At 43.3% G+C, this 22,500-nt stretch overlaps 2 protein-coding genes across 2 annotated transcripts in view; one reads left to right on the top strand and one right to left on the bottom strand.

Annotated features, from left to right (window-relative positions):
* The window catches only part of LOC308317294 (protein transport protein Sec24C), a 14,225-nt gene extending 2,829 nt beyond the window's left edge, over nt 1–11,396 (bottom strand). The window contains exons 1-18 of the mRNA XM_080766184.1: nt 11,184–11,396; nt 9,865–10,651; nt 8,901–8,971; nt 8,596–8,649; nt 8,361–8,472; nt 8,100–8,227; nt 7,504–7,639; nt 7,048–7,157; nt 6,469–6,581; nt 5,760–5,951; nt 5,179–5,275; nt 4,653–4,757; nt 4,129–4,296; nt 3,743–3,839; nt 3,098–3,246; nt 2,268–2,406; nt 1,559–1,680; nt 184–363 (exon numbers count right to left, since the gene is read on the bottom strand). Coding sequence (XP_080622310.1) covers nt 184–363; nt 1,559–1,680; nt 2,268–2,406; nt 3,098–3,246; nt 3,743–3,839; nt 4,129–4,296; nt 4,653–4,757; nt 5,179–5,275; nt 5,760–5,951; nt 6,469–6,581; nt 7,048–7,157; nt 7,504–7,639; nt 8,100–8,227; nt 8,361–8,472; nt 8,596–8,649; nt 8,901–8,971; nt 9,865–10,594 — 2,703 coding nt within the window. The 5' untranslated portion in view covers nt 10,595–10,651; nt 11,184–11,396. The remainder of the gene's footprint in view (nt 1–183; nt 364–1,558; nt 1,681–2,267; nt 2,407–3,097; nt 3,247–3,742; nt 3,840–4,128; nt 4,297–4,652; nt 4,758–5,178; nt 5,276–5,759; nt 5,952–6,468; nt 6,582–7,047; nt 7,158–7,503; nt 7,640–8,099; nt 8,228–8,360; nt 8,473–8,595; nt 8,650–8,900; nt 8,972–9,864; nt 10,652–11,183) is intronic.
* A 1,207-nt stretch (nt 11,397–12,603) lies between these two features.
* On the top strand, nt 12,604–14,046 carry LOC308316919 (hydroxymethylglutaryl-CoA synthase, cytoplasmic-like; the record flags this gene model as incomplete). The annotated part of the gene is made up of 1 exon (XM_080765704.1): nt 12,604–14,046. One exon carries the CDS (start codon nt 12,604–12,606, stop codon nt 14,044–14,046), a length of 1,443 nt encoding a protein of 480 aa, XP_080621830.1.
* Between the last annotated feature and the right edge of the window lie 8,454 nt (nt 14,047–22,500).

Below are 22,500 nucleotides of genomic sequence, written 5' to 3'. Positions count from 1 at the left end.
CTAAAATATTGTCACACAACTTCTTTGATTGCACTCTACTGACGGTAAAAAAGGGAGGTAGAGAGCATTTATTTTGTTAAAACACCACCAGAGCCAAACCTTTTCAAATGTTTCATGTTGTTCATTCAAATACATGTTCCACTCCAGACATGCTCAAAGTGATTTGTGAGGATTGTCACATACCAGCGGCAGCAGCAAGGGGTAGAAGTGAGTGGCCGTGCTGCTGGCGTCCATTCGGAGGAGCTGGCACCATAGCTGGAGCCGCTGGGGGATGGAGCTCTGTAGGCCTGGCAGCAACACCTCACTCTTCCTCAGGCTGTTGATGTAGACGGGCAGCGCCCGCAGGTACTGGGGGAGGACCAACTAACACACGCACACAATTTTTATAATGAATCTATGAAAAAGGAACAAACACCAACAAAGTGACCAACTTTTATTCAGGGAAACAGCAACGTTTCGGCCTATGCGGCCTTCATCAGGCTATCTTTATGAACACAAATGGGAAAGAATCCTTTTTGTAGGCTGTCTGGCCTAAAGGTAAGCCTATCAGGACAACCAAAGAAATTACATCACTCACTTAAGGTGACAGGTACTCTCATGTGGTTAAATGAGAACAAAGTCATGAGTCATATAAAAACTCAATACACCAGTGCAAAGTAATAAGAATAATATAATAATAATAATCATGACAGTACACAATTGGTAATATTATTAAATAAGTATACAAAAATCATGATCATGAAACATTTTGCAGGTTGAAGCTTCATGAAAAACTTTCCCTGTGAAAGAAAAAGGGGAACAGTTTGGCCTGATGAAGGCCGCATAGGCAGAAATGTTGCTGTTTCCCTGAATAAAAGTTGGTCACTGCATTTGAAGACAGTGTGCGGGTGTTTGTTCCATACCCTCTCCTAGTCTCCTACGCACCTGTCGCCTGTAGGTGTGCAAAAGCCTTGCTTTATAATGAATCTATGGTCAAAAGATATAGCTGCACTGACCAATATTGACAAATGTGAAATGATTAAGTTAAGTTCAGTTAACAATAATGTGCAATTATTACTGCTTTAGGAAATTAAAATAATAGTGTGTGGTTGGAGGTATGTATGTACTATATGTTGGTTACATTTTTTATATATTTGAGTAATTCAAAATGGCAAATATTGCCAAATTCAACAATATCTTATTGTCAAACCTATTCCTATTGATATAATGCACAATCAATGTAATTGGCAGCCTTAATTCAAACTGCCCTAATTTTGTAAATTACATTACAGCATGAAATTTAACCTGATGAAGATCTCTTGACCGAAATATCATTTTCCCATTTAACCCATTTTGGGCGAGAACCCCTTTTGATATTAGCATTATGTTATGCTTTAGCTATTGAAAAATAGCAGACCTACAAGCTCGCGAGCTTGTAGGTCTGATGTAGAAGACATTTTTAGAATCTGATCTCAGGTCAAAATGGGTTCAAAAACAACAAAAACACAGCATGAGGCTGATTAGAACAGTATCTACGTACCTGTCCTGCATGAGGCTGATTAGAACAGTATCTACGTACCTGTCCTGCAGACACCAAGGCAGAGCTGCAGTGTTTGCGGTAGCAGGCGAGTGCTCTTGTCACCTCCGCCTGCAGTTCCTCCCTTAGCTCCTGCAGGGGGCGCTGCAGCGCTGCACAGTATGCTGAGGAGGGCAACAAACCAATGTCAAAACATAGACCACATGGACTGGCTTGGCCAGTCAAAACAGGACAGCTACATTTGTGGCGTCCACCGTCCACCCATAAAAGGCAATTAATTGCATTGCAGAACCAGTGCAAACTTTAAAGCAGTCATATTTGGATGGTGATATCCTCAAAATTCGTTTTCAAACCAGTGGGTGCAGGTTTGATAGGTTCTAGCCTACCGAATATATTGAATTCAGATCTCCCCAGATATAGATCTCTAGGCATAGATCTCTGGTCGTCTGGTTACGCGAGACATACGCTACCCATAACAACAATGACAATGATCGTCATGGTCGGAAAAGGTTTAAAAAATAATATGGGAATAGCAAAAGGGGTGCCTAAAATATTAGATTTTATAATATTGTGAGCTGTGAGCATCTAGATCGGCTTCTTCGTTTTTGCACGACACCGTTGTACAATTAAGTGTTTAATCACATTCATCAATTTAGGTTTTTCATTAATTTAATCGATTATTCTATTAATCGAAAAAGTAATTGATAGAATAATCACTAAGAGGATAATGGACAGTGGGTTTCGTACGTACTCCTCTTGCAGTAGAAGGTGAGCAGCGTTTGAGCCTGACAGTGGCGGAAGATGTCCTGCGGGTGGCGAGAACAGCGCAGAGTCAGTGTATGAACCCGGGTCCTCCTCTCACCTCTCTGGCTGCTGTAGGAAAGCACCACCTAATACGGAGAGGAAGGCGTGATATCTAGACATTCAGGGTTCCGTTTGCATGGGGCGGGCCCCGTTATGTGTTATCAGAAGACAGAAACTGTCTGTCAGAACTGACTTGACAATTCTGCTGCACCTAGGGACTCTTTCGCACAGCCTGGGAGTCGATGGGCGCTGATGGGGTGCTTGTTTTACAGCGCCGGCTACTACTAGTAGGGCGGGGTTATATAACATCACAAAAACTATGCCTAAACCTAACCCTAACCTCACCAAGACTATGCCTAAACCTAACCCTAACCTATAAATCATCTACAAGGAAGTACTTTGGAAAAAATCTGTCAAGATAGCAAATGACCCCTCTCATCCACTCTGCAGGGAGTTCGAACTACTTCCCTCTGGTAGACCGTACAAAGTACCAAAAGCTAACAGTAACATTTTTAAAATTTCCTTCATCCCAAATGCCATTAAGGCACTAAATGATACCATGTCTCGCTAGATTTGTTGTTTTTAATGTATTTGCCACTGTTGTCCTGAATTTTTTTCCATGAAAATGATTGTGTAAGTGTTGAGACCGAAGACAAATTTCCACACGTGGACAATAAATGAAACTAACTAACTAACTAACAAGCACCCCATCAGCACCCATCAACTCCCAAGCTCTGCAAAAAAAAGGTACAGTAGTCCCGCTGCACTTAACTGTACCTGTATTGCGACGCCCCTCTTTTCATCCAGAGGCCTGCAGTGTGTGAGCTCCACAGCCAGCGTGGTGCGCCAGTCGAGGGTTGCCAGGGCCACCTGACTGGGACCTGGCCCTGGGACAACCATCCCATAACACCCAGACACTCGCAGATCTGTGGAATGCATGACATATTTTTGAGAGGACACACGCACACGCACACGCACACACACACACACACAGACACACACACACACACACACACACACACACACACACACACACACACACACACACACACACACACACACACACACACACACACACACACACACACACACACACACACACACACACACACACACACACACACACACACACACACTCACAGAATCCCTCGTGCACACATTGGGCTATATCTTGCGCCACCCCTTACCCCTTAACTAATTTGCCATTTTTTACTATTTAAAAAATTATTTTAAAATAGTTCAAATAGCCGATCTACAAGCTCACAATGTCTCGATGTAGATCGAAATTAGTTTAGGGATAAGGGTGGCACAAGATGGAGTCTGTTATCTCTTTCGCATTCCATCTTTCTCTTCCACTATGGGAGCGAATGCTCATGCACGGCACGCTAACACACAGACACACACACACACACACACACACACCTTTGCTGACGTGTATCTTGAGCTGAGCTTTGTAGACTGTCTCTGTCTCCACACTCCTCTGCAGATCGGTGCTGAAACGCTGCCTGTCCATCTCACCCTGTGGGGGGTAAGAGAGGAAAGTCCAGCTGTTGATACAGTATAAGAGACAACCAGGTGATGAGTGCATCGCCAAGGCTGGTGACTAAAGCCTGATTTATACATGTTGTGCATGTGTGCCATTTGGCATTTTCTTCAAAAGACACTTTATTCTACTAATGCCATTTTCTTCAAAACTCACACAAATCGTGCAACGTTATATCGGGAGTCATGTGATGAACATGTACAGTATCATAAGGATGTTTGATATTCCATAACAGCGATGGAGAGGTGTACAGACCTCCCCTTACCTGCAGGTTGCTGTAGGTGTACAGAGCTCCTCCTGTCAGATATGGAACGTGTCCCGGCCAAGCCCCTCCCACTTCCTGCTGGGACAGGATGTAAAGGTGCACGCCACAGCCCTGACTGATGCAGTCATTGGCCAATGAGACGGCAAACTCTGATGGCTGGAAGATGGACTGGAAAATGGAATTAAATTATTTGTGTTTGTCAAGAATCAAGAAGAATCATTCTTCTCTGTCACTACTCTACTCATACATACAAGCAGCGACGTGTGGTGAGGTTAGAAATACTGTGCAACATCAACATAAGAACAATATCAATAATAAAGCCAAGATAATAAGACGACTAAAAGCCTTGTGAAGAATTACTATAGCAGCAATAGCAACATAAGCAGCTGCATAACAACCAAACGAAATGTGCAAGAAGGCATAAGAATGTATAGAGATACCTTGTAGGTTGTATATATGCTATAGCAGCAAGAATATGGAACAAGGCATAACCATGTGTACAGTTGTGAGCGAGCGTTTGTTACCTTTGGTTGGTTGGAGCCAAAGAATGCTGAGGAGCAGTGTGTGTGAGCCCCTTCCACCAGAGGGGCAGTGTGGAACATCAAAAGCTTCCCTGGACAACTCATCGCCTGTAAAGCAGCAAAAATTAAACAGAACAGAACAATCGTAATATTGTCTCAATTAGAATTTAAAGAATTCTGGTCGGAGTCTTGCCTTTGGTATTGGTCACACTTTAGGTAGTCTTACATACAACACAACTCTAGTAAATACTCAACACGTACTCTTCAAAAGCCTAAATTGTACATTGAAACTATTTAGAACCCCACACAAGTAGGGGTGAACTGGGTGGACTTCAATTGGCATTACACAGCTGTTATGCAAAAGATGATACGTGAAACAGTAAGAACGCAGATACGTACAGCCATGTACAACGTACACGTTACCAGAATATTCCACTGCTCAATACATAGAAAATAAATTAACAGAGTGCCTCCAGGTTTTATAATAAGAATGGGTTGTGGTATAAATATGCATCAGGTCCATGCTGACCTGAAATATGGTCAAAGCTGCTGTGAGGGGCATCTCCAAAGGAACTCCACTGGAGTCATCACACTCTGGACTGAGAAGAGGGAGACGCTGCAACACACTGGCACGCGCACACACGCGCGCACGCACGCACGCACGCACGCACGCACACACACACACACACACACACACACACACACACACACACACACACACACACACACACACACACACACACACACACACACACACACACACACACACACACACACACACACACACACACACACACACACACACACACACACACAATGTTGAAAATCAGAAGAAAACATTCAGTCACACTTTAACGACCCACTTAATGCCTGAAGTACAATGTCAAAGTTAGTTAATAGCAAGATTTAAAATGTCACTTTGGAATGCGGGGCATCAACTTGCTGCTAGTTGATGGTCAGACTGGTCTATATGACTGTTACCTGCCAAGACTGTCTATTCAGTCTGTGAGGATATGACTGTTACCTGCCAAGACTGTCTATTCAGTCTGTGAGGATATGACTGTTACCTGCCAAGACTGTCTATGCAGTCTGTGAGGATATGACTGTTACCTGCCAAGACTGTCTATGCAGTCTTTGAGGGCGACGAGAAGCCCCTCCCGCACAGGGAGCTGCAGGTCCTCCGTCTCCGTGACAACCAGCATGTGTGGGCGGAACAGGGCGGGGCTGAGGTCGTAGAGGTGGAGCCTGCTGTCATAGGTCATCAAACCCACCCGGACATCTGATTGGGCATCACAGTCCTTCCTCCAACCAATCAGATAAAAGACATAAACTGACTAATAGTGCCACACCAAAGCCAAGCAGTTATGGTTGATTCATACTTAATAAAATGGATCAATCTAAACGAGCGTCACACTCGCATTGTAGATAGCGTTGTAATGTAGATAACGGCTACTTTTGGTTTGTGACAGGGCAGACAACCAAATTTAAATTAGCCATTATTCTGTTTGCTTGTATTGTTGGACACTATTCAGCCACGCTGGGCAAGACCTACAGTACACTGTAGTGTAGACGCTATCGTTTGTTTGGGCGGAAGTTGTGGGATTTTGGCGGAAGTAACGCTCAAGGAAATGACGTTGATGCTACAAATCAGTGTTGTATCCGGGGGACATAAATCTGACGGATGTTCCTGACCGACACTTCCGCCGATAGCATCTCTGCCTGCTTTTCTCTTTGCAGATGAGTAAGCCTGGGACCGAGGCTACTATTTAGCAGGGTCTGTGTGTGTGTGTGTGTGTGTGTGTGTGAGAGAGTGAGATACCTATTGAGAGAGGCGAGTAGAGATTGTATCTGTTGTGTTATAAAGTCCAGCTGTCCTCCTCTCAGTGCTGAGGCAGATACGTCTATAGCCAGCAGCAGCACTGCAGCTTCATCCTGGGATTGAAATATATGGTATACAGCAATTTTACACGTGTACGCGGCTAATGCATGAGTGCACGTCTGCAGCACACATACATAGTGGCTTCTAAGAAGTACCACATTTGTACAAACAGTACAAATGCATTCTAATGAATGAAAATAGACTACCGGTACAAACGTCCTGATGTCGTGACATTTATTCATTTTGAGGACATTTTGGTGGGGGGGAATATGAAAGAAATATTGAAATGCTTTCCAAAATTATTTTTCCAAAAAGAAAATTTGATTTTCCATTCTGTCACTGACTTCACCTCCGTGCGAGGGTGAGGCACTGTCGCAAAGAAAAACAACTGTTTTTATCTCTGAATAAGGCTTGAATCATAGATGGCTAACCGTACGATTAAGATTAAACAATACATCCTCGGTACTGTACATACACAAACGTACACAAAGTTGACAATAGTAATTAAGTTAATCAAACCTTCTGAGAGTTTAGGATCTCATAGGATCCCATATTGAGCTCAGGCCTCTTGTCTCTATCGACTCTGACCCCATCCACCCCCTTGGTGGGCTGGTAGTGCTGCCAGGGCACTGACAGATAGACACACACACGCACACACACACACACACACACACACACACACACACACACACACACACACATTGATATTTGACACACATAGTCGATGACGTGGGCTTGTACTTTGCCATAGACTGCATCCTTCTATATGTTACACTGTACACTCATGTTGAATCTGATACTGTAAATGGCTATGTATGTGTAGAAATGATGCCCAATTTTCTTTCATACTGTCAATATTCGTACAGTAAATGAGGCCAAATGTGTGCCAACAAACACTATTTGACACTGAACCCCCACTGAACGCACAATAAAAGTCAATTGAATGTTTTCCAAATCATTTATTTGTTGTCTTACCTTCGGTGACTTTACCACAGAAGGGACAGAAAAATCTCTGGCCACAATCCTGCCAGCCCATCCCAGGGCACATGTAGGCCCCACATTCTGCACAACCTGTCACACACTCTGCCTCACCGCACACTGGTAAGGACCACTGGGGAGGACACAGACAGGCAGGTAAGCCCAGAAACAGAAACAGACACAGACAGACAGAATATTGGCTATTTTCATTATTTTTTCTGTGACGCTGTATTTGGGCAAGGCATCAAAAAATCTATTAGAATGTTTTCGTGTTGATTTATTGATTTATTTAAAAAAAAGTGAGGGGCGATCGTATCATCGTACATCATCATACATCATCTCATTCCGGCCAATCAGAATTTGTGTCCTCACCTTCGTCTTCAATGTTTGTTATTAGGCAATGTTTGTGTTTACACGAACATTCAAAATTGTCCATTCATTGTCAATGGGATTTAATGTGTGTGTAGGACAAAATTTGTGCACATACACCAAAAGCTGGACATAGGAGGGGCTATCGCCCCTCAAAAACAAAAAAATATATATTTTTATAAAATGTTTGATGAATGTGTGCGTGCATGCGATGAAGCACCAACCTCTCCAGGAGTTTCTGTAGCCAGAGGGGTGATCAGAGCCCCTAGGGGCAGGTGGCTGAGCAAGGCGGTCTGGCCCTCACAGGGCACACAGTAACAGGTGGAACGGATGGCTCTGGGACTGGCATTACCTGGACAGTAGCAGAGACACAGACACTATAGGTTAGGTTGTGTGCATGCATGCATGCATGCGTGCGTGCGCTTGCGCGCGTGTGTGCGTGCGTGCTTGCGTGCGTGCTTGCGTGCGTGCGTGTGTGTGTTTACCCATGTCCTCTACGATGCAGGCTGTGGTAGCTAGTGGGGGAAGGGAGGAGTAGGGTTCTGACATGAAAACCTTGCCCTCCCATTCTGCCCTGTCCTCTGCCATCACCAACACCTGAGAGAGAAAGAAAGAAAGAAAGAAAGAAAGAAAGAAAGAAAGAAAGAAAGAAAGAAAGAAGTCAATGATAACCGACTGAAATGGGTGAAAATAATCATGCAGTATGAGAGGAGGGCTTACAGCGCTGGGCAGCAGCTTCGGGTCCAAACCATAGCGAGACTCAGAGCTGGGAGACTGGAAACAAAGTACAACAACCAAGTCAAGACAAAGGTAATTAAAATGTTGACATATTATTGCTTATAGCAGCTTTAACCCAAGCATCTACAAACAGACATGTTGCACTGCAATGAGTTGTGAGCAATTGATGAACTGTTGCATGCCTAGTGACCAGGGAACATAACACATACACCTCTGCATTACTCCAACATAACATAATAATATAACAATAAGATGAAAATGTTGTTGGTGCTGTTATTCATTCAGACCATGTTCTCCTCTTCAGATGTCTTTCTGCAAGGATGGTCAGCTGGCGCAGGAACAGGATCATATATGACTCCTGAGGAAAATATAAGGACAGAGGCAATGGATTGTTCCAAGTTAATAATAATAATAATAATAATAATAAAACTTTATTTGTATAGCACCTTTCATGACATGAAATGCAGCTCAAAGTGGAGAATAAAAGAAAAGCAAGGCAACGACATTAAAAAACAAGCAGTAATGCAATACAGTGAGGACATGAATAAAAAAAAAATATATATATATATATATATGTTGTAGAAGTGGGTCTTGAACTGAGCTTTAAAAATGTCTACAGAGGCTGCCTGACAGTGGGAGCTTGTTCCATGCCGACGGCCCGTAGAAGCAAAAAGCTGCTTCCCCGTATTTTTTAGTTGACATTTTTTTTTGCAAAGCGAGCAGGCCAGCAGTGGAAGACCTTAGGGGGCGGTTTGGGACATATTTAGGCAGGCAGTCATGTAGGTAGGAAGGTGCGAGACCATTGAGAGCTTTATAGACAAGTAAAATAATTTTAAAATCAATCCTAAAAACAACCGGATAAGCAAGTTACTTCAAGGACCATACTGGTGTTATTGTATGTATTTAGTCTACTTTCAAAGTTTCAAGTCATGTATAATTTCTATTTTGCCTACACATTATCTCAATGCATGCCTTTTTATATAACTATTTATATGTGTGTGTATATATAATTACCCAATTTATATTGGGTAATTATATTAAAATTGACTGTAAAACTATCTGATTCTCTAGCTAATAGTCCAATAGATTTGAGGGCGCTAGCTGATCACCATTGGCTTCCTCTATAACATTCAAGTTAAATACCTCAATGCGTGGAGGTTGACAACATGTGAGCAAATGTAGCAGTTTGCAATATTAGCTCCAGAGATAAACAGTCAGTCACTCACACAGACACATGCCATACAGACGTACCACTGTAATGTGGTGTTGGAGGTGCCCACTGAGCTGGTTGTTGGACAGGAGAGGTGGGTGAAGTGTGGCCGGGGTCGTAGCCAAATCCCCCAGGAGGGGAAAGAGGAGAAGAAGCCAGGTCTGGTGGTCTTCCACACATGGTCTGAGGTATGCTTTGTGGTCTCTGGTTCACACACAGCCGCAACGGATGCTGGGGGGCGGCCGGTTCTTTCTGATGCGGTGACTTGGGCCCGTTGAATAGACCCTGGTGAGCATATGAGGGTTGGACAGGAGGGGAGGCTGCTGTTCGGGAGGTGCCGGGGGCACATGGTGACACGGGTGGAGGTCTGCAAGACTGTGTATGTCGGTTTGAAATCGGGAGGGAAGGTGGAGGAGGTATGTTTCTTCCTTGGCTTACAACTGGAGATGTAGATAAAATATGAACAGGTTGTGCATTCTGGTCAGTGCTGCTAGCATGTAATGCCGTGGGTGGATAACTGTGGCCAGTGTGAGATGTTCTGCACAGTGCATCATAATGAGCATCGTGTGAGGGTGCTAGGACGCTGTAGTTTTTCTGATTGTCCTGGTTGTGATGCTCAGAGGCTGGTAGGTGATCTGAGGTCAGATTGAGATGCTGTAAGTTGGGTACAGGGTTATATTGGGGTCCATGAGTTGAAGCAGGGGACCGGGTGTTTTGGCCCGCCCATGGCTGCCAATGCGCTTGAATCTGATCTCCTGTGGGATCATCCATTGTCCTCCATAACACTCAGTGTCAGTGATTGGGCCTTTTCCAGATTGGAGGCGTATCCTGATGTCAGGTTTGTAACACAAAAGTCATGAGAGTCAATGCAATTGAAATCATCAATATTTTTGTTTACACTGTACACAGATCATAATATGGGTCCAGTAGTGGCCGAAGTCTATCCAACATAATCGTCAATCCCTTACAGGTCCATTAGGTTTAATATGCCTATACAGTTAGTTAAATACAGTGAATAGCTTTAGGCTACATTAATTTACTGTACTACTGTGAGTTAAATACAGTGAATAGCTTTAGGCTACATTAATTTACTGTACTACTGGGCTAGATGAAAACTTTGGAACCAACATTCACTGTTGTACGTATATTTGCACGCATATTTGCGACAGACGAACAGATAGAATATATGAAATAACTGGCCCATACTTGACTGTCATATCAGACGACCTGTCATGTGAACCATGGCTAAATGATAGTCTACTATACAGTAGCCTATATGTCAACAGTCAACTTCCATCTCTAAAGATCTAAGATCGTCATTAATAAAGCATATCGTTTTTTGACACATTCAATAAAGTACCTTTTAGACATCATTGGCCTGGTATCGCACTTACACTAAACGCCATCAGCATCATTTCAACGTTACTGTGACTGTCAACCTGCAGTGACCACAACATCCAATTCATCCAAAACCGTGAAATGATCAACCAAAGGGACCGAAATCCCATTTACATTTGTATCGCGGTGTTAATTGGTACATCGTGTTGTTTCATTTCGATGGAGCATTATTTTAATTCCCCCAAACCGTCCTGGCTGCAGCGAAAATGAATTGAACCTTGCCATCATCCGTAGAAGCACGCTGAGGCGTTTCGGTCTCGATGTGAACGTCATCGCGTCAACGTCACATACAGGACCGTTACTTTGAACCAGAGAGAGAGTTACGATATTGACGGGGCAGAAACCGAGCGCTTCATGCGTCCATGCCACGAAGGGGGACAAGCTGGAGTTTGAAATAGCCTGTCTACCGGTAGGCCTACATTGTTTTCAACGAGTTCGGCGCAAACAAGAGCTATTTTAGGCATGTGTGCATACTGTACAACATGACAACTGTTTTAAAGTATTGTACAGTGAGAGTGAGTGACAACTAAAGTCTCTGTAATGTTTATGTTGTACTAATCGATTACTACAAAACAATCTAAAATAAATGGATTTAAGATCATTAAAGCTGCAGGCTTTCTTCCGGACTTGTCCCTATTTGTTGTCCCGCCGCCATTGGACTGGCCCCATGAAGTGAAAGGAGTTTTCGTAACTCTGTCTTACTCAGGCGGCAAGCCCCTTTTCCACCGGTTGGTTCCCAATGGTTGAACCTATTCTTTTACAGTCTATGGGTTGAACCAGGTTCAGTTCTTTTTGGTTCTTAGTCCATGAGCCAGCCCAGAGCTCCAAAATTGGAACGGGTATAAAACCATAAAAACCATACCTATATTGGATTGTTATCACCATGAAACTTCCCCAATTGAGTACTTACACGAAGACAATGATTTATTGTATTACAAATTTTTAATTTTTAAATATGCAAATGATCCATTATGTAGGAAAATATGCAAAATAATCTAAAATATGAAAAAGCTACTACTGTCAGTCTGTCACTGTGGAAGGGTTATCATGTATTAATTTACTTTATTGATCCTACAAACAATTTAATATAGGTCTAGTTTTTCCCACCAATTTTGGAGTTCTGGCTCATGGACTAAGAACCAAAAAGAACTGAACCGGTTCCCATTGGGAACCAACCGGTGGAAAGGGGGTCTCAGAGTCGTGCCTAAACTCTCGGAGGGAGATAACCCCTCAGTAGGATTGACGTCACGTTGGGAGCAGAACCTGTATAGATGTGTCCCGACTCCTAATATGGGACAGTGGTCTTACCGGTATAAATAATGCACTGTATCGATAGAAAACGGGCCCAAATCGAAGATCTCTTTAAATGTATTGTTGGCTTAATGTTTGAATCAGATCCCGCAAGCATCATGGCGACCACGTGGCCGAAAGATGTGGGCATCCTCGCCATGGAAGTGTACTTCCCCTCGCAGTATGTGGACCAGGCAGACCTGGAGTGTTTCGACTGCGTCTCCCCCGGTAAGTACACAGAGGGCCTGGGCCAGGCGCGTATGGGTTTCTGCTCGGACCGCGAGGACATCAACTCGCTGTGCCTCACCGCCGTTCAGCGTCTCATGGAGGGGAACCGGCTGGCCTACGACAGCGTGGGGCGGCTGGAGGTAGGGACGGAGACCATCATTGACAAGTCCAAGTCTGTCAAGACAGTCCTGATGCAGCTGTTCGAGGCCTCCGGCAACACAGACGTGGAAGGGGTCGACACCATCAACGCCTGCTATGGGGGGACGGCGGCACTCTTCAACGCTGTAAACTGGGTCGAGTCCAGCTACTGGGATGGCCGCTACGCTCTGGTGGTGGCGGGGGACATCGCCGTCTACGCCACGGGAAGCGCTCGGCCCACGGGCGGTGCTGGGGCGGTGGCCATGCTGGTCGGCGCCAACGCTCCTCTCGTCTTCGACCGAGGACTGCGGGGAACGCACATGAAGCATGTGTACGACTTCTACAAGCCTGACATGCTGTCAGAGTACCCCATAGTGAACGGCAAACTGTCCATCGAATGCTACCTCAGTGCCTTGGATCGGTGCTACTCCGTGTACCGCGACAAGATCCAAGCGCAGTGGAAAAAAGAGAGCGCGGACAAGCATTTCAGCCTGGAGGATTTCAGTTTCGTGGTCTTCCACACGCCATACTGCAAGCTGGTGCAGAAGTCCCTGGCCCGGCTCATGCTGAATGATTTCCTCAGCAACCCAAACCCCAATACTGAGACGGGACCCTTCGCTGGCCTGGAAGCACTCAGAGACGTGAAACTAGAGGAGACCTACTTCGACCGGGACGTAGAAAAAGCCTTCATGAAAGCCAGTACTGAGCTGTTTGAGCACAAGACCAAGCCGTCGCTCCTGGTCTCCAACCAGAATGGCAACATGTACTGCCCTTCAGTGTACGGCTGCCTAGCGTCTGTCATTGCTCAACACACACTTCAGCAGCTGTCGGGTCAGAAGATTGGGGTCTTCTCCTATGGGTCAGGACTCGCCGCTACATTCTACTCTCTCACAGTTACACAGGACAGCACACCCAGCTCTGGACTAGACAAACTGCTCGCCAGCCTAAGTGACCTGAAGGTCCGACTGGACTCACGGAGAAAGGTGCCCCCTGCCGTGTTTGCTGAGAACATGAAGCTACGAGAAGAGATACACCACCTCGCTAGTTATGTACCGCAGAGCCCAGTGGCCGATCTGTTCCCTGGGACATGGTACTTGACACAGGTGGACGACCAACACCGCCGAATATACACCAGACATGCCAATGATAAAGATCTGCGCTCTCCATGAGGTCAAGTGTGCTTTTCTAGCAAACATTTGAGATGTTCATTTGAGACACGTCGCCTTATACAAACCCATTGTAACTTCAAACTCCATTTTAACCGTAATAACACCCGTACCCACCCATACTGCCTTCCTAAGGGGGTGTGTTTTTAAGGGCACAAGCCCCTCCTATGTCAAGCCTAGATGGTGTTTGTGCAGTTAACTTGTGCTCAAACATTGCGTAACACAAACAATGATGACGAAGCTGAGGACGCAAATTGTGATTGGCCGGAATGAGATGATGTACGATGATAAGAGCGCACCTCACTTCACACGGGTGTGATTTTTTCAATTACATTTTTGAGGGCCTATATATTAGTGTAAATTTTATATGTATGTATGTCTGAGCACGGAAATACCTTTTGTTCACCACCAAGTGTCACTGTTGCGCAGCCTAACACACACCTGTACAGTACAGATATTCTCAGATCTACAAGCTCACGTGTTGCCATGCAAGTACAGTACAGTACAGTACAGTGTACAGTACTACGAAGTACAGTACAGTACCACTCACTTCAGACGGGTCTGATTTTTTCATTTATTGTCTCCACCAGGCCATAGGGGAGAGTATATTTTGCAGTCCGTCCGTCCGTCTGTCCGTCCGTCTGTCTGTGTACAGATAATCTCCGGCACCGTTGGCCCGGTCGATGCCATACTGTGCGATGATAATCACTTCACATGGGTGTGATTTTTTTCAATTAAATTTTTGAGGGCCTATAATATATATATTATATATAAACATACTCCCTAAAAGACAATGTTTTCACAACGGCCTATTATAGCGCCATGAGGCAGATTTTTGCAAAACACATTTCTTTACATTATCCATAAATCACGCAAATCTGTATACAGGATATCTATAGTCATGTGTTCAACACAGATCTTTATACACGATATCTATAGTCATGTGTTCAACACAGATCTTTATCTGTATACACGATATCTATAGTCATGTGTTCAACACAGATCTTTATCTGTATACACGATATCTATAGTCATGTGTTCAACACAGATCTTTATCTGTATACACGATATCTATAGTCATGTGTTCAACACAGATCTTTATCTGTATACACGATATCTATAGTCATGTGTTCAACACAGATCTTTATCTGTATACACGATATCTATAGTCATGTGTTCAACACAGATCTTTATCTTTATACACGATATCTATAGTCATGTGTTCAACACAGATCTTTATCTTTATACACGATATCTATAGTCATGTGTTCAACACAGATCTGTATACACGATATCTATAGTCATGTGTTCAACACAGATCTGTATACACGATATCTATAGTCATGTGTTCAACACAGATCTTTTTGATGTACATTTTGTCAAAACATCCCCGGGCGGCACTTTTTCTAGTTTTTATTAATATTTGGGGAAAATGAAAAAATATATATATACGAAAAAACGAAATAAAATTAATGCAAAAAGTAATACGGCAACAAATACGCCCCCCTCACATTAGAGCTTATGTTTCACACTAAAAGAAGAGACATGAAGCTTGATATATGATTATCACACAATACAATACAAACTTAAACTGCTACTTAACTTAAAAGTTAACAAACCATTTTGCTTTTTACAGAAACAATGAAAGATATCAAAAATATAAAAGCATATTCAATGTAAACAAAATAAAAGATGAAAACAAAATAAAAAAGGTGATGATAAAGGATGAAGCATTTCATGTATAATAAAATTATATGTATTTTTATGTATAATAATTGTATAATTTTATGTATAATAAAATAATATAAAACATACTTAACTCAATGTACAACACAAAGTAACAAACCAAATTAAACCGTCTTTGTTATTAACCAAGTTCTGCACATATAGCATATAGCATATATGTGCAGAGAGAGGGGGGAGGGTACAAGAGACAGAGGAAGGCAGAGGATAAAAGAGAGAGGGGGGGTGTTTAATTGATTAATTGATTGAATGCTTTTTTATTGGAGAAAAATAATGGAGGTGAAAGATCAAAGGAGAAGTTAAGAATATCCAGTGAAAAGAAAAAACATTTTAATTTGTCATAATTCACAGTGAGTAAGATTTGTGAGTACAGATGTCTAACAAATGTACAAATACATGACAGAGAACAGGTGTTTCTGGTATGAATGATTATCTGTGCAGTTATGAATGCAGTCCACTAGGGAGCACAATCGTACAAGAGAAATCTTGTATAGAGGGGTGGGAGTTTATACGTTTTTACTTCTTCTCACTCCTTTTCGGATATGCTTAGATTTCTTTATTTTTTTCCTTTTATTTATTTTTAAACTATTTTTAAACTATTTATTTTAATTGTTTTTCCTTGAGATGTGAAATGCAAGGAATTGTTGAACTGTTTTATTGGCATATTCGAAATAAACATGACAAACAAACAAACAAACAATCTTTCATTACGGTCAATGGAGAAAACCAGCTACAGTATAAGAGAGAACACAAACACAAATAAGTTTATTGTTGGAGATTAAATGTGTTAATCGTGTTATCAATAAAATCACACAATTATTAAACTGAATGTTTGTTGTGATGAGGTTGCAACATGTTTCATTTCTTAAAGAATAAAATAATGTCAAAATGTAAATGAATAATCCAAAATGCAGTCCAAGCCTCATAAAATAAACAGTGATATGCTCCAATGGTAGGCTACAAACCAAGCCTACCATTTTAGTGTGGTCCCAGCTGCTTCATCTCTCTCTCTCTCTTAACTAAGTCCTTGGCCTGAAAAACATTGAAGATCTCTGAACTAAATCAAACTAGTAAATCGAGGAGCAATGAGGTTAATAGGAAGACTACAAGACAAGCCTCCACATCTGGCATCTTCTGCTATAACTGAAATGCTCCTATATTTACTGAAAACCCCCTTGCAGGCTTTGCACAGCCTCAACCAAAGCTGTCCGAATGACCACACAGACCTGTTGCTTTGACGTCTGAACTCTTTACCCCTGGTATGCATGCAGCCATCTCTTCAGGGTTGTCCTGGGGCTGTTATCACTTAGCATAGTTGCACAATAACTGGGACCATGAAGACAACTTCCAGTTTCTTCTAAAAGCTGCACATTTACCTCTAGAGGTCAGTGTCCTCAACTCTTCCACCACCTCTGCATGGTGACACAACACATGCCCCATGATCCCATCCCATACACCAATATAGTCCTCAAACTAGCTGACCACACTAGTCTCTTGAGACAGACTGAATCGTCAATAAGGGAAAAAAGAGGATGCTGTTTTTTCCTTTATTTTTTGCCGATGGGTTCTCAGGTCTCAGTCCTAAGGAGTCCCTACCGGTGTGATTTGGGCTTTATACAGCAGGACAGAGCAAGTGTAGCTTAGCTTAGCAGACATAAAAAAAAACATTGTCTGGGTTTCCCAAATGAAATGTGCATAGTGAGTATGTGGTTCTTCTCAACAACACCCCTTTCACTGTGAACATAGATATCCTGTGCATAGATGTGCCACGCAACATCTGTATTATCTACCATAGGCCTCAGGCATACCATACCAGGCCTTGGACTGCTGGACAGCTGACAGTAGGGAGTAGGCTCTCTTCACTCTTTATACACATATAATTTTCTTTCTTTGATGCTGAAGTATAGGCTAAACATGTTTGTTGAAAGTTTTTATATTTATATTTAATTGAGATGAAGAAAGTCACCACTCACATCACACGTTTCTCTGCGAATGGTTTTACTACTGCCACATGTCGACAGGTGTGTGTAGGCTAAACAGGCTTTAGGGAAACAGATTTGCTTCTAAATGTATTCATGCAGGAGGCCTTATGTGCGCAATGAGGACAGGTATGGCTGTGCCGGAGGAGACAGACAACAAGGGCTAATAGAGGGGATGCGCGTGACATCATCGTACCTGGAAGTTATGCGGGAACGCCGACTGAGTGGCAAAAAACGACTTTCTGGCCTTGACAGCCCATTCATCCAAACAGAAAGGTCCTGTCTGATTGCATTAAACAATGTTAAACTCACCAACATTGCAGCTGAAAAAAAAGCTTGAATTATCCTCTTTCTATCTACAAAGTTTTTTGTTTCATGAAAATCCACCATAGAAATGTTATGAGCTACTTTCTGTCAAGAAATGCCCTGCATTTGATAATTTTTCTTAAGTGTCAGAGTTTGGAAGTGCTTGTTTTCAATAACACATTTTGCTGCCTCCTGCATTATGTGACATTTAAAAACAGGTGGTACGCAAGACGGTTGAGTGATTTCCAACGAGCGTTTCCAAACTCCAACACTCCATGCTGCTCAATGTTTTGCCACTCAGTCTAGATGAGGGGGGCGTGTCCTGATGGGAAAATCATGCATGTGCATACTCTCTATTCGTGAGTCCACTATGGAGCTCCTTGTCTCACTCACACACGCACGCACACACACATCTTTGCATGGCGTGCACTGGTACAGAGATACACAGACATATGCCTCAATGCCTCTCCACACACACACACACACACACACACACACACACACACACACACACACACACACACACACACACACACACACACACACACACACACTAAAACACGCATATGCATGCGTAAACACAGTCGTCAGCATTCCCTAAGCTCAGTCATTTCACCATGGAGACGCAGGAAGTACAAAAGGATATGGCCCTCGGTGGACTTGTGATACAAGACAACCTGTTCACGCACGCACACGCACGCACACACGCACGCACGCATGCATGCACACAAGCGCACACACACACACACACACACACACACACACACACACACACACAGGCACAGGTCTCGCCTCCCCAGCAGAGCAAATACATGTAAACGTTCTGTCTTTGTCATCTCCGGCCTCACCCACAAACACTCTCCCTCTCTCCCTTCCACTCGCTCCATCGATTTATTTTTAACTCTTTCATTGTTTACCCCGACCGTTTATTTCTGTCAACACACACGTGTACACACACATGCATGTATACTGCAAGCGTACACACATGCATGTAGGCACACGCACATACACACTCACGCAAAAACGTACACGCACGCGCGCACACACACACACACACACACACACACACACACAGACACACACTGATGATGGTGATGTTGCCATGGAGGCCACAGTAGCGTAGCATCCTAGTGGCGTGTTGTAGCGGTGTCTCTGAGGATTGTGGGTAGTGAGAATGAGGCTGAGGAGAGAGTAGCGGGGGTGTACATTGTGTTGGGAGGGGGATTACAGCGTCCATGCTGCTGACATCAGCATGTTAGTTAATCGACAGGGGGCTAAGAAAAGTGTTGTGTTGTTTACCGAATCCTCTTTGGCGCTCAGACTGAATAACATCGTAGGGGTTGCACGACACAGCGCACGCACGCATGCGCACACGCACGCACACGAGTGCACACACACACACACACACACACACACACACACACACACACACACACACACACAGTAGCTGTCCATGCATGGCATGATTCACACTTTGTCATGGCCTACAAGTACAACACATTGTAAGCCAAGCGACACATCATACAAGGAAGTATAATTTAAACATATGAAAGTATGCACATACTCGTATATTTTTATGAGTAACCCATAGCATAGGCTAGGAGATTATAATGTATCAGTATGGTTGACGATGGAGAGGGCCACTATATTTCCACACTCACTCCCTAGGGCCATATATTACTGTCGTAGCAAAAATAGCCGATCTACAAGCTCAAAACGGGTCGCAATATTCAAATTTAAATCTTGAAAGCGCAATTGTGCACAATTAGGTTCTTACTCCTATACTATATTTTAAACATGTGTGTGAGCTCACCCCGCTCATCAATTTAAAATGACACCAAAACGTCCTGTTGCTTGATTGACAAAGTTGCAGTGAGAGAAACTGATGTGCCTCAAACGTCGTAGTGCGACACATTGTGTGTTTGTACTTTGTAGATCAGCTATACCCCCCTCTTTTCGCCCCTGACATCCAGCTTATGCTATCATGGCCAAGAGGCTATCGACAGCCAAGGCTTGCCTTGAAGGCGACATGCTGCTCAGGGTACATATAGCAGCCTTCACTCAGACAGACCTCAGTAAATTACTTTGATAGGTAATTAGCACAGGCAGCAACACGTTGGCGGTCACTGTGCGGGTCACGTGGCCAGGGCCAAGGCTGGCATCCATTGTGCTGTTCCTACAGTGCAGTCGATGCCGTGTCAAGCTAACATCCTCTTCCCTCAACCTGATGACTCCACTGTCACTCTGTCGTCACTCGCTCTCATTTCATGATCTAGCGAAACATTTCATCTCCTGCAGTCCCCCATTTGTCACCCATTTTTTCCCTGTCACCTCTCTTATCTTTTCTGTGCTTTTCTATAAGTTTTCTTCGACCCACTCACCCATGCAACCTCTCTCTTTTCTCTCTTTTTTTATACACAGGTTTAATGTTTGTCTTGTAAACGCCATTGACAATGAAGGGAGAATTTACATCATAATGTGCCTCATTACGTCATATTGTCTCTTTATTGTTAATGGCGTTTAATGTTTGTGTTGGCACCGTTAGTTTTACATCACTGTACTGTACTGTCACCTAATCAACATGAGCTAGACTTTAATATATTAGCGCCCCTCACTTCACACAGGTGTGTTTTTTTTAAAAGCCCTCTGTGTGCCATCAACATTAGCAGAGCCCGTCCAAAGAGAGAGATCTTATAGCCAATGAGTTACCGTGTGGGGGTCCCTATACTCTACTGTACTGTCACAACACCCCAAATCATCATATACAGTTTGTGTGTGTGTGTGTGTGTGTGTGTGTGTGTGTGTGTGTGTGTGTGTGTGTGTGTGTGTGTGTGTGTGTGTGTGTGTGTGTTAAGGCTGCGCAACACTGACACTATTTTCGTCCTCGGACAGTCCCAGCCAGCCAGGGACAGACCCAGGGACACACATAGCTGTCTATAGGAGTAGTTGCACCACTCAAAAAAATAGCTGTTTGTGGTGCAAAGAAGAGAAACTCAAAAATGATTTCAGTTGAGAGCACTGTTTTTAGCATGTGGCGTGGGCCGTGGCCATTCTCCAAAGAATAATTATCTCTTACTCCTCTCTTCAGTGTGCACACAAGTGAAAAACAAAACCATCAAGTAAAATCAAGGCATTGATGCCCCAGCTGGCTGTAGCTAGCTAATTAGCCTCTTCTGGTTTGTGCCGTCTTGCTGCACAGCAGCTCATCAGTGGCTAATGAACACACTTTGACCATCTCCACATTCTAAAGAAAGCCATATGTCATGAAGGAGCAATAGAAGAACTTGTGAAGCGCTCGCAGGAATGGCCAAATGACCTCCTGTTGTGGCAAAGAATGGCTGTTTGTCTCAATTATGGCTCTAGATCAGGGGAGAGTGCTCACATGGACACCCGTCCACTCTCACAGATCCTGGGTTGAAATTAAAAGACCTGACATCACTTGACCACCTTAAACCTGGCATACTGTAAACTGTAGCCTCCATTGGGCATGTCAGAGGTTTATAAATGGTGAAAATAGCAGATCTACGACACATCATTTAATGCTTCATGCAACGCAGATCTCACAATACATTACATTGCGATGCATTCTGTGCTTGTTGTATTTTAGGGCGTATTAAAGTTCTGGGCTTAGGCTTTTCATTAAAACATCCTCTGTAGGGAATGATTGCAATCCACACAGCTTCTTATCAAAGTTATTACACTGCTGGCTACATTAATAGGCTTACCAGATTAATTCCTAATCAATATGAAGCTTAAAGGGCAGCAGATATGGCTGAGGAAGCGTTTTGATTGGTTTCCATTTGTCAACTTCTGTGCAAACGAATACATAGACAAATACATTCATATATTAAACTTCAATATATGGAAAGAACATTTGATACATACAACAATGAAGAAGCAAACAATTCAATTGGAAACACACACACACACACACACACACACACACACACACACACACACACACACACACACAGACAGAGGGTGTCAGTCAGGCAGCAGCCAGTTTTGACAGGTGACAAACACAGCAGGTGGCATGGCAACTCTCCGTAACAATAGTCTATAATTACTGTACATACTGCAACGTTAAGTGGTGAACACATTGATGCAATACTATAATTACATCTAATAATATGATTGTGAAATGGGTATTTTACATTTGGTACAGTAACTGTATTTGTTGACAATACTTTTGTACATTCACTCAAGTATTTTGAATACAGGAAATGTACTTCATTGTGGTAGGCCTATTGCTACTTAAATAAAGACATGTTTCTTCCACCACTGCATACTCCAAATGTAGGCTACTTGATCAATGAAATTAATTGAAAATGTGAGTGTGCAACACCCACTTGGACATGTCCCCTCTCCACACACATGCACGGACGAACGTGCAATATTGACAATGAAAGTAAATGATATTGTTGAGTCG

This window comes from Protomyctophum bolini (assembly GCF_963924005.1).
Source record: "Protomyctophum bolini genome assembly, chromosome: 6".
NCBI classification, from domain to species: domain Eukaryota; kingdom Metazoa; phylum Chordata; class Actinopteri; order Myctophiformes; family Myctophidae; genus Protomyctophum; species Protomyctophum bolini.
This window is presented reverse-complemented; position numbering and strand designations above follow the sequence as displayed.